The sequence below is a fragment of the Ips typographus genome, linkage group LG11 (assembly GCF_016097725.1).
Source record: "Ips typographus isolate SLU linkage group LG11, UJ_Ityp_2.0, whole genome shotgun sequence".
Classification (NCBI taxonomy): domain Eukaryota; kingdom Metazoa; phylum Arthropoda; class Insecta; order Coleoptera; family Curculionidae; genus Ips; species Ips typographus.
The window spans coordinates 6672056-6683398 of NC_138432.1; the positions used below are offsets into that span (position 1 = coordinate 6672056).

At 34.4% G+C, this 11343-nt stretch overlaps 4 protein-coding genes and 1 pseudogene across 4 annotated transcripts in view; 4 read left to right on the forward strand and 1 right to left on the reverse strand.

The window, feature by feature from the left end:
* The first annotated feature begins 287 nt into the window (after nt 1–287).
* Nucleotides 288–6718, forward strand: PolG1 (DNA polymerase gamma, catalytic subunit tam). The gene is made up of 7 exons (XM_081989187.1): nt 288–426; nt 482–2134; nt 2947–3308; nt 3359–3637; nt 3696–3902; nt 3954–4926; nt 6546–6718. The coding sequence occupies exons 2-7, from the start codon at nt 543–545 to the stop codon at nt 6592–6594; spliced, it is 3462 nt and encodes a 1153-aa protein (XP_081845313.1). The 5' UTR covers nt 288–426; nt 482–542; the 3' UTR covers nt 6595–6718.
* On the forward strand, nt 6548–7136 carry LOC145735363 (putative RNA-binding protein EIF1AD pseudogene; annotated as a pseudogene).
* Nucleotides 7137–7164: 28 nt separating this feature from the next.
* The window catches only part of LOC145735364 (cytochrome b-c1 complex subunit 8-like), a 205652-nt gene continuing 201473 nt past the window's right edge, over nt 7165–11343 (reverse strand). The window contains exons 2-4 of the mRNA XM_081989236.1: nt 7707–7765; nt 7438–7598; nt 7165–7350 (exon numbers count right to left, since the gene is read on the reverse strand). Coding sequence (XP_081845362.1) covers nt 7256–7350; nt 7438–7591 — 249 coding nt within the window. The 5' untranslated portion in view covers nt 7592–7598; nt 7707–7765 and the 3' untranslated portion in view covers nt 7165–7255. The remainder of the gene's footprint in view (nt 7351–7437; nt 7599–7706; nt 7766–11343) is intronic.
* LOC145735351 (cytoplasmic 60S subunit biogenesis factor ZNF622-like) lies at nt 7882–10109 on the forward strand. The gene is made up of 4 exons (XM_081989217.1): nt 7882–8029; nt 8089–8202; nt 8967–9872; nt 9929–10109. The coding sequence occupies exons 1-4, from the start codon at nt 8016–8018 to the stop codon at nt 10038–10040; spliced, it is 1146 nt and encodes a 381-aa protein (XP_081845343.1). The 5' UTR covers nt 7882–8015; the 3' UTR covers nt 10041–10109.
* Nucleotides 10268–11290, forward strand: LOC145735360 (uncharacterized). The gene is made up of 5 exons (XM_081989233.1): nt 10268–10462; nt 10513–10662; nt 10720–10858; nt 10904–11029; nt 11085–11290. Exons 1-5 carry the CDS (start codon nt 10337–10339, stop codon nt 11162–11164), a joined length of 621 nt encoding a protein of 206 aa, XP_081845359.1. The 5' UTR covers nt 10268–10336; the 3' UTR covers nt 11165–11290.

An 11343-nucleotide genomic window follows, 5' to 3' on the forward strand; every position in this document is an offset into this window, starting at 1 on the left:
TTCCCTAATCTGACAACCCTGTTTAACCAACTGTCAAATTATCTTAGGACGTTGCCAGATCAAGTAAGCATGTTCTTTCTTTTTGAACACAATATCAGACAATATTATCTCTATAACCAAAACAGTCTTTATATAAAATAATTACTGATAATAGTAAGCGTATAGTTAGTACACAGTGTTACGTTTATTAAACGAAAACTGTGATTAACTTGATCACATATTACAATCACGTGACTTTCTTGCCTCAACGTAAACTTGGCAACATCGTAAACTTTTGGACGCAAGCACGCTACCTAACCTTACTCAATTTTACACAGGAACAAAAACAAGGAACTAGTTTCAAAGCTTATTTTTCGTGAAAAATACGCCTGTAGCCTTTATTTTACCAGTTTTGTGGTGTTTGCGGGTTCTACAAGAACTTTACTGGTAAGTTTAATCGTTTTATCAAGTAATTTTTATTAGGACTTTCTGTTTTTATTAGGTTAAAATCACTCTCTCAACTCACAATATTATTTCCAAGTTTAATAGTTAAATTAACAAACATGGCATTGTATCAACATTTTTGCTCATCAAAAAACGAATTGTTTCGTTTAAATACCTGGCTAAGAACCAAGTGTTTACTGCATGAATTTCAAACCAATTCTAAAGTAAAAATGTTTGCTCCAAACCCCCTTAAAAAGCGGTTAGCTGTCAAGAAGTTACCTCCTCGCAAGCCCTATATTGAAAAAAAGCTAGGGCCTAGAACCAACAAACTGGGTATTCAAATGCTCTCAAAAGAAATATATGATCAAGTTTTTCTGGAAGGTTATACAGACCACTCTAAAGATGATGTTATTGCATCCAGTAAACAAGAGCTGTTGAAGCATAAGATGAACAGTGAAATTATAGAAATGCAACCAGATGTAAGCTGTAAAATTCCTCCATTAAAGGGGAGGAATATTGAAGAACATTTCCTCAATATTGGCAATGAACAAGTTCAAGATTATAAGCAACTAGTTACAGAATTGTTGGAAGGTATTCCTGAACCTCCAAAACATTGGTTAATGGAAGAAGGTTGGACAAGGTATGTTCCTGGAGAACTACCTCAGAAAGTTCACTTTCCTCTTGAAGAGGCAATAATATTTGATGTTGAAGTCTGCATGAAGGTTGGGAAAATTCCAACCTTAGCTACAGCTGTTTCAAATAAAGCTTGGTATGGTTGGATTGGTTCCAATCTTATAACTGGAACTTTTGTTCCAAATACTTCAAACCAATATAATTTACATGGTTTTGTTCCTTTGGAGAGTAAAGATGATGAGTTTGGAGATTCTTTGAATGAACATCAATTAAAATCTAAGGTTGTTATTGGTCATAATGTATCTTATGACAGGGCACGCATTAAAGAACAATACTGGTTAAAAAGAACTGGTACTCGTTTTATTGACACAATGAGTTTGCATATTTGTGTCAGTGGACTGACTAGTTATCAGAGAGCTATTGTAAAGTCTTCTAAATTTATTGATGAGGATGAGGAATGGAAAAGTAATAGCTCCTTAAATAACATAGGAGATGTTTATAATCTTTACTGTGGTGGCACTATAACTAAAGAAACTAGAAACCTTTTTGTGAATGGTAGTTTGGAAGACATCAAAGAAAACTTTCAAGAGGTCATGAAATATTGTTCTGGGGATGTTAAGGTCACTTATGACATTCTAAAAGTACTGTACCCATTGTTTTTGGAAAGATTTCCTCATCCAATTACTATGGCTGGAATGCTGGAACTTGGGACTGCATATTTGCCAGTCAATCAAAATTGGAATCGTTACATAACTGATGCAGAACAGTCATTTGAAGATCTGGAAAATGAGGGAAAGTTGTTACTTGCAAGAAGGGCTGACCAGGCTTGCCAGTTACTATGTGATGAAAAGTATAAGGAAGATCTTTGGCTTTGGGATGAAGATTGGGAGGTTAAAAGTTTGAAGATGAAGAACAAACTGAGGAAGAGTGAAAGAACTGAACCACAAGGTATTAATGAAAGCAGTGTGAATGAGGAGGATGAAGAGAGTGATCATCTGGAAGAAAAGTTTAGGGGTTTGTGGCAAACTAGAGACTTGTTGCCTAAAATTAAGGGGGTTTTGCCAGGATATCCAAACTGGTAAGTGGTTAAGTGTGAATTAACCTTGTTGAGAACAGAAGATTGGATTAGTAAAATTAATCATTGGAGATTTAATTTGTTTGTTTTTTTTTATTTGTGATGTTCAGAAGTTTAGTTCACTCTGTATCAGAGTTATTATTTGAACCAATGTACAGTGTGTTTCATGTTTTAACACACAAACTTGAACTGCATATAAGGATAAGTTCCAAATCCTTATTTGATTTACAAACTTTTTTGTTTCATTTATTTTGTTCATATCTGTAACTGTTTTCCAGAAAATTGCATTTTTGTTTTGAGGAAAGGCATCTTTCTTCAAAAAAGAAATTTTAATATTTTTTCTGATAAATTTCTCGAAATCTGTAACAAGAACAGAAAAAATTAATGGGGCAAAGAAGTTTCTACATTGAAAAAAAAATTTGAGTTTTTTATAAAAAAAAAATAAAACACCCTGTAGTTTGCAAAAAGTTGACTTATCCAATGATGTGCATATAGTCCAAATTTGAGTTAAATATCTCAAACATTGTAATAATTATAAGAAAAAAAAGCAAATAAACCTTAACACCTTGTATTTTAAAGAAGCATTTTTAGAATATAGTTTATATAGCAAACTGTAGTTGTTTTTAGATGTAGAATACGCGGTTTAAGTTTGCTTATTAAAACCTGAAACACCCTGTATACTATACCTAATAATTATTTATAGGGGTAAAGTAGTTAAATCTTATCCATTTTTGAAGAGTTTTTTATACTCAACAATGTTCTATTTTACTTTTTGGCAAAATTGAAAACAACTTTCAAAGTAAAAACCACTTTAGGTATCGAAAATTATGCGTCAAACCCGGATCAACAGCAGATTGGGTTCCTGGTCCTCACTTAGTGAGTACCTCAATGAAAATTACTCCCAAATTGTTGTCATTAACCTGGGAAGGTTACCCTTTGCATCATATTAAAGATAAAGGTTGGGGATTCTTGGTGCCATTCTCTGATGATTTAGATTGTTGTAGAAATTTGCCTTTAAGACAATTGCTTTCTAAATGTCCGTTGTTAACTCAAAAAGGAGTTAAAGTGGATGGGAATGAAGCTATGGTGAATATTGCTAAAACTGTTGATGAACATTTGGCAAGAAAAGAGTATTACTCAAGGTTGAAAAAAGATAAAACTGGAGGATTGTATAAAGGTTTGATAGTGGTATCAAATTATAAGAGTTATGCTGAATGCTCATTCTAGGGACTGGCATTTGGTGTAATATTGAAATTGATGATTGTTGTTGGTTTTTTAAATTACCACACAAAGACGGCGCTGCTAATAACGTGGGCAATCCTTTGGCCAAGGACTTTTTGAATAAGTTTTCTGACAATGTTTTGGCTGGCGATTCTGAGAATGCTGAGAAAGTGCTGACTATTGCCCGCACAGTTTCATACTGGAGAAATAACAGAAGAAGGATTTTAGATCAAATGATTGTGTGGCTTGGTGAAGAAGATTTACCTAAAGAATTGAGAAATTCAGGTACTTGATTTGGGATTGTTATTAGTAGCAGATTTTTGTGAAATTGTTCATTTTGAAGGGATCACCTTTGGTGCTATTATCCCGCAAGTGGTGGTGTGCGGAACTTTAACGAGGCGAGCTATGGAACCCACATGGATGACAGCTTCAAATGCTCGAAACGAACGCATAGGTAGTGAATTAAAGGCTATGATTCAGGCGCCTCCAGGGTATAACATTGTAGGCGCAGATGTCGATTCGCAAGAATTATGGATAGCTAGTGTGTTAGGTAGGAGTTTTATATCAAAACTTTCCTGGGTTCCACGGTTTTGTGTTTTAGGAGACGCACACCACGCAAAACTGCATGGTGCTACTCCTTTAGGCTGGATGACACTATCGGGAACCAAAGCAAAAAACACTGACATGCATAGCGTTACAGCGCAAGCTGTAGGAATTTCAAGAGATCACGCTAAAGTAATTAATTACGCCCGGATTTATGGGGCTGGGCAACAATTTGCAGAACGATTGTTAAGTCAATTCAATCCTTCAATGAGTGAGTCGGAAGCTCGTAGTAAAGCTTCAAAGATGTTTGCTTTAACCAAAGGAAAAAAGTTGTATATTTTGAAGCCTGATTATTTGTTAGACTTTGAGGATAAGCCTTATGGAAAATGGCAAGCTTTTCAAATAGCTAAGGCTTGCGGCAAAACAGTAAACGAAATGTTTGTCGAGTCAAAATGGGTGGGAGGAACTGAATCTGCTATGTTCAATCGGTTGGAAGAAATAGCAAATTGCACAGAACCGCGAACGCCTTTTCTGGGTGGAAGGCTAACAAGAGCTCTTGAAACTGATGCAGACCGATTTATGACCACTAGAGTGAATTGGGTTGTACAGTCAGGCGCTGTAGACTTTCTTCACTTAATGCTAGCTTCTATGAAGTGGATTATGGGCGATAAAATTCGATTTTGCATCAGTTTCCACGATGAAGTACGTTACATAGTGCCTGAGAAATTCAAATATAAGGCTGCACTAGCTTTACACGTCTCGAACTTGTTAACTAGAAGTTTTTGTGCCTATCGGCTTGGAATTCACGATCTACCTCAATCAGTGGCGTTTTTTTCCAGTGTTGAAATCGATACAGTATTGAGGAAAGAGTGTGACGATGATTGTCAGACTCCCAGCAATCCTCACGGACTTGAGAAAGGCTACGGAATTAAAAACGGAGAAGCTCTAGATATTTACAAAGCAATAGAAAAAGCTCAAGACCAGAATTGTTATTGGTATGATGAAGACAAATTTGAAGAGATTCAGCAAAGGTAGGATCTTATTATGTTTTGGCGTTGTATGTTTTTTTACATTTTGTAAGTTTATTTATAAAAAATATAAATTTGAAATATTTGCTGTTGAATCTACTTCTACATGTGCAGAATTTACATACAGTTTTTTGACCAATAACTTCTACAATTTACATGTGAACTTGCTATCAAACCTTTAAAACTCTCCTGACAGATCAGTTTAACCTTGATCACATTTTATGATAGTTGACATTACCAGCTAAAATTTGTTTGGCAATATACTTGTAAAATTATGAGTGGAAATATAGCTTTGAACACGTTAAACACCATCTACAACAACTCATTCAATCAGTATCTCAGATACTCTTCAACAATTGGAGGTATAATCTTTGAACAAAGCCTAACTGTAAACAAAGTGTTCAAGACCACCTTAGAGCTGGTGCAGATCTTCTGCAAGTACCGCAAACCCGCAAATCCTTTAGCTGAACAGTATTTAACCGATCCGTTGTTTCAAGAAATCGCCGAAGTTAGGGCGTTCGAATCCAAAGCGTGTGATCATGTGTTTCAAGTCACATTAGTAGGCAAAAGCATTAAGATTTTTGAGTGGTTAAGAGAGTCTGACGCTGAAAAGTTTGTTAATAAACTACATAAGTACGTGCAGTTTTATCGACAGAAAGCTCAGTGCGAAATAGAAAATTTAGGTCGCACACATTTTGAATGGCTGAAACACTGGAGTGAAACTTATGAGGAATTAGCAGTTTTTATAGTAAACTTTTTCAAGAATGGAATAACGTGGAGTGGTATTTCAACTCTACCACTAAGCCACGTGTTGGGCGATTCCCAGATAGTCCATAAAACGCAAGAGCACAAAGTTTTGTTAAGCGAAATCAACAAAGGAGAAGTTATTCAAAACGTACTGCAACATCAACCGTCCAGTACTGGAGAAGTATCAGCAGGACAGCAGCTTAAAATGTTTGAGAAACAAGATGGCAAATGGTTGATCCAAAATCACAAAGACAACCATAAAGATTTGTTGTTGAACACCGCGAACAAAGAGGACGCAATTTGTATTTACAATTGCGAAGACTGTACTGTAGTTGTAGAAAATCCAGTAGACGTAATTAGGTTGGATATGTGCAAACGGATAACAGTCTTATGTCGTAATGCGGTTAGGGGAGAGGCGGTAGACTGTAAAGAATGTGACTTGCATTGCTTTGAAAGAATAAGCGAAGTGGAGTTGTTGTCGTGCGAAAATTGCGGATTGTACTTGTCTGATAAGTCTTTGGATAGTTCTATAACTACAGGAAGATGCATAGGAATTCACGTTAATTTTCCTTTTGAAGACGGGTTATATCACAGCTTTAAAATATCTGACCAGTTGAAAACCCACATTTTACCTAATAAAGGAGTTGAGAGTGTTATTAAGTAATGTAGAAAATCATTAAAACAATTATTTGCTTATTGTTAAAGTCATTGAATAGGTTTGTTAGTTTTCCTGTATTTTTCTTAAATAAATTACTCTGCAACCCACATACTGAGGGGATTTTACCTGTTTCTCTAACCCATAAATGAACAAATTTACTTTATGGTTTTTCATTTATTCGTTGTTAAATTAATATTGTGTTTTATTATATTTTCAGAAATGTCCAGAGCAATGAAAAGAAAACACGTCCTTCGGGAAAATCTTAAAGATGACTTTTCCCTACCAACTGCCGACCAACAAATAGTTAGAATCCTAAAAAACACAGGCAACAACTTGCATGCAGTGCAGTCTCCGGATGGTGTTACATTCTTGGTTTCGATGCCGACAAAATTCCGCGGTAACATTTATGTTAGGCGTGGATCTTTTGTCCTTATCGAACCCATCAAGGAAGGGGTAAAAGTAAAGGGGGAAATAGTACGGATCCTAACCAGCGAACACATAAAGTATTTTAAACAAGATAATGTTTGGCCCAAAGAGTTTTCTTCAGAGGATCAAAAAAATTCTAATGATTGTGAGGATGATATTTATGTCAACCAAAATAGGCAATATAATGTCTGTAGTGATAGTGAAGACTCTGATGACTCATCAGAGGATACAGACAGTTCAGAAGGTCAGGAGTATAGTTTAGATGATAATGGTCCTGATGAAAATGATAAATCTATGGCTTCATAGCTTTAAAACAAAATAGTATTTATGTTTATGAATAATATTTTTTGTTACTAATAAATCTGTGGTTTTATATACATAAGTGTGGGTTTGAATAAAAACTCATCTGATTATCTACTATAATGTATAACATATATTAAATCGCAAATAAATTGTACATACTGTAGAACTAGTTAGTAAATTATAAGCTAAATTGCTTATTTACTTATCATTTTCAAACTCTGCAGGGTTCTTCCTCATTGTTTGGTTATGGGCCTTTTCCGTTTGGTCATATACTACATAAGCAAGTCCCAAAGCTGTAAAAAATGGTTATTAAGAGCATTGCGGTAAAATCTAGCCAATATGATTTTTGCAATAAGCAAAAAACTACTGCTGATACTTACGGGGCAACATATAGGGTACATTTTCTAGTATTCTTCTAAGAGTATTGGTAAATCCAGGATTGAGTGCTCCGGCATAGGCCCTGAGCTCAAAGGGCGATAGTTTGTAAGTGATGATTCCCCGCAATTTGTAGAGTTCTCCGAATCCGTGACCCATGGTAATCCTGGAAACAAGTTACATAACACTACATAAGAGAATAAAGGGCGTTTGTGAAAGAAACTCCAAGTAATTAATACTACGTTGTAGTAGTTTTAAAGGAGATTTTACTTACTGTAAATTTACTGCGTTGGATCAATTCGTTTTTGTAAAAAATTAAATTTTTGTTTTGGGTTTGGGGAACCAGATGAATATTTAATTTAACTAAATCAGACACTGACAGAAAAGTGACAGATTTGCCAAAGGTTATTTGTCAAAAATGTTTGTCTTTTTTTGTTACATAACAATGCCCATCTTCTGTTTCTGTTAGTTAAAGACCTCACTCCTTTTGACTTAACCCTACTTTTTTTTTAATGAGGATATAAGACGAGCCGTCACAATTTTACAACATAACCTTATTGTTCACAGTGTTTTTAAGTGCAAAATGATAAACACAAGGTAAATTTCCCAATTTCTTAATTAAACGATGTTAATACTTATTAAACCATATTTTGTAGTAAAACTGTGGTGGAAGTAAGTCCCAGCACTCAGTCGTTCACTTGCATATCGTGCCGAGTGGCTTTTAAAGATGCGGAGCTACAACGTTTGCACTACAAATCTGACTGGCACAGGTAAAGTGGTCTTTATAAAGCAGTTTAGGCATTAGAGTCAAGCAAACTAAGTTCTAACTGAATCACGAATAATAAAGGTAGTCAATGTTGTTTTTGATTGGCATATTTAGTGCAAAACTAGTGTATTGCCATACTGTTTCATTCACATTAGTTTTGCTTTAAATTTGCCAATCAAAAACTCCATGACTCTTGCACAGGATTGCATCACCTGATATCACTACCAAATTCAAAGACCATTACTAAATCTTTTAAAAAATTAAGTGAGAAGGTTTGGTGATAAGGATTATAAGGTTTCAAACATTACTACTGGAGTTCAAAGCAAGATTTAGGAGGATCTAGTTTATTGTTGTTCATGTTAGGTTTAAAACCATTATTTATTTGTAAATTTCAGTTAATTTTTTTTTTCCAGTAGAGACATCTAATTTAACAAAGTTATTTTTTTAATGTAATTTGCAATTTTAAAGTTTTTATGTAATTATAATATTTTTATTTTACTTCTAATTATGTAGAGTATCACAAATTTAAAACAGATTTTATATAAAGACAAATAGTCAAAGAAAAGTGAGTTGTTTTAATCAATTTATATGCAGCTTATTACATAAAAAATACGAGTTTTGGCTATTAAAATACTTGTATGGAGTCTTGTAACTATGATTAAGCTTTTAACTTTATTTGCATTCTCAAACAATTCAGAACACTTCAATATGCAAGCTACACCTTATAATAGTTCTTAGGGTTGAATATCAAGCAATTTATTATTATAGATACAACTTAAAAAGAAAAGTAGCTGATCTGCCTCCAGTAACAAGTGAGGAATTTCAACGGCGCGTGTACAACCAAAGAAATGCCGACGAGCTTGAAAAGCAAGAGCAAACCGTGTTTTGTCAAGTGTGCCGCAAAAACTTTGGCAACAGTAATGCATTTACTAATCATTTAAACTCCAAGAAACACAAAGAGAATGAAAAGAACTTTACTAACAATCCGAATGAGAAATCAAACGGTGCGCAGAATCTGAATTCTGTAAAGAAAGATGAAGATTCAATGTCAGTGGATTCAGAGATTGAAGAAGTGGATTCAGATGAATGGGACATTGATAATCCCATTGATAATAACGAGTGTCTGTTCTGTTCAGAACAGAGTCAAAGTTTTATTGAGAATTTGGATCACATGACCACTAAACATTCCTTTTTTATTCCGGACATTGAGTTTTGTTCAGATATGGAAGGGTTATTGCGGTATCTGGGAGAGAAAGTTTCTCAAGGGTTTATGTGTTTGTGGTGCAATGAAAAAGGGCGGACCTTCCATTCTGCTGCCGCCGCCAAAGCACACATGACCGATAAAGGGCATTGTAAGATGATTTATGAAGGAGTTGCTTTGGCTGAATATGCAGATTTTTATGATTATTCCTCATCCTATCCGGATGCTAACAATGAACAAGTGGAGGCTGAAGAAGAGGTTGCAGTTTCTGAACTGGACGGTTCGGATTACCAACTGGTGTTACCTTCAGGCGTCACAATTGGACACAGAAGTTTGATGCGATATTACAGACAAAGCATGAACCCTAATAAAGCTGTAGTAGTATCAAAGAAAGGCGACAGAAAGCTTCATAAAGTTTTGGCAACTTACAGAGCTTTAGGATGGTCTGCTGCTGATCAAGCGTCTGTGGCCAGGTACTTAGTGATCAAAACATTGTTTTGTGTTGTTTTAATTGTTTTTTGATTTGCAGGAGAGCTAGGGATATTCACTACATGAAGAGAATGCAATCAAAATACTATACCAAATTGGGTGTAAAAAATAATAAAATGCAGAAACACTTCAGACAACAAGTAAACTTCTAAACTTTTGTTACTTTTTTGTTTTTGTAAACCATTGAAATATATTTTAAAGAAATATATTGTCTTTAAAAACATATTTTTTTATTGTCCTTCCTTAAATCTTATGACAAAACCCTATTTCTTTAGGTGCTACTCTGTTAAAGTACGCTTTAAAATGGTGGTTATTCAGTCCAATTGTGATGAGTTAAGTGGACCAATTAAAGCGTTCTTTGTACCAATACACACTCTTGTGGCTGGTTTAAAACGTGGCTAGTTGTATCATTTTGTGTATAGTGGGCTGTCGTTTATCTGTTTTCGGTATGATTTGTCAAATTTTGGCAGATTTCAAACAAATAATGGGTAATATGTGTGGAAGTTGCAAAGAAACTTGGTCCTATTTATTAAAGCCATGGAAAATAGCTATTGTTATTTGTGTTGCAGTTTGGGTAAACCGCTTGTAGTACCATTTGTTGTTATTTGACTTGATTTTTTTTAGAATCTATTTTCGATAAGTTTTACGCATTCCTGGCTGGAGGAGGATTTATTAAAACAATTATCTTACAGACTATTTCCAATTTACATCCATCTCTTTAATATATTTCTTATAGCTGTTGTGCTGAGTTTTCATTCCATATTGGTTTTCAAGGTATCTAACAAAAACCTACTCTCATCCCAGCTATTTGAATTTAACACAACTTTATAGAAAAAGGACTTTCGTCACTGTGTGTTTACTTTAACCTTTTGTATCTACATTATTGCCGAACTAATAGTAATGGCAAACGCTCTTACGATGGAAATTTCAACCAGATTTAAATACTATGTGGAGTCCGTTTTTCTGTTTGGTAAGTATCGTTTGAAATTTGTATGAATTATAAATTGGTTTTCAGCTTTGCTGTTTTTATACACAAACATTGTATCGTGGGAGTATCAGAACCATATAGAAACGCTCCGGTTGTTGCATGAACAAGCTATAGAACGTCGAATTTCGATTGCATTTAAAGGTGTACGGGGAGGTATTTATTTGTATTATTTTTTTTTAATTAAAATTTTTGAGTATGCAATTTATAGGTGGCTGCGTTAGAATTCCTCTGAAAGGTTCTTCATCTCCTGGAGGATCCAGTACGCCAAGCAGCTCTAAAACAAACTAACTAAAAGTAGTAAAAAACTATGTAGGTGTATGAAAAAATGATCCTTTTTTATTTTATTATATTTAACTGGTACTTTAAATTATATATCAATTTCATATAATACAAGGTATGATAATTAACTCTTAATTAATTTTTTATTTTTATGTATTATTTTTGAAAATGTTTGGTTTAGTACAGTT

What these genes read in the sequence shown, in the direction of transcription:
- PolG1 (XM_081989187.1), top strand. Translation starts at nt 543, where the DNA reads ATGGCATTGTATCAACATTTTTGCTCATCAAAAAACGAATTGTTTCGT. An exon ending in TTGCCAGGATATCCAAACTG is followed by an intron (nt 2,135 to 2,946) that starts GTAAGTGGTTAA and finishes AAACCACTTTAG; the next exon opens with GTATCGAAAATTATGCGTCA. An exon ending in TAAAGAATTGAGAAATTCAG is followed by an intron (nt 3,638 to 3,695) that starts GTACTTGATTTG and finishes TTCATTTTGAAG; the next exon opens with GGATCACCTTTGGTGCTATT.
- LOC145735351 (XM_081989217.1), top strand. An exon ending in TACAAATCTGACTGGCACAG is followed by an intron (nt 8,203 to 8,966) that starts GTAAAGTGGTCT and finishes TTATTATTATAG; the next exon opens with ATACAACTTAAAAAGAAAAG. An exon ending in GATCAAGCGTCTGTGGCCAG is followed by an intron (nt 9,873 to 9,928) that starts GTACTTAGTGAT and finishes TTTGATTTGCAG; the next exon opens with GAGAGCTAGGGATATTCACT.
- LOC145735360 (XM_081989233.1), top strand. Translation starts at nt 10,337, where the DNA reads ATGATTTGTCAAATTTTGGCAGATTTCAAACAAATAATGGGTAATATG. An exon ending in TTATTTGTGTTGCAGTTTGG is followed by an intron (nt 10,463 to 10,512) that starts GTAAACCGCTTG and finishes GATTTTTTTTAG; the next exon opens with AATCTATTTTCGATAAGTTT. An exon ending in ATTTAAAGGTGTACGGGGAG is followed by an intron (nt 11,030 to 11,084) that starts GTATTTATTTGT and finishes TGCAATTTATAG; the next exon opens with GTGGCTGCGTTAGAATTCCT.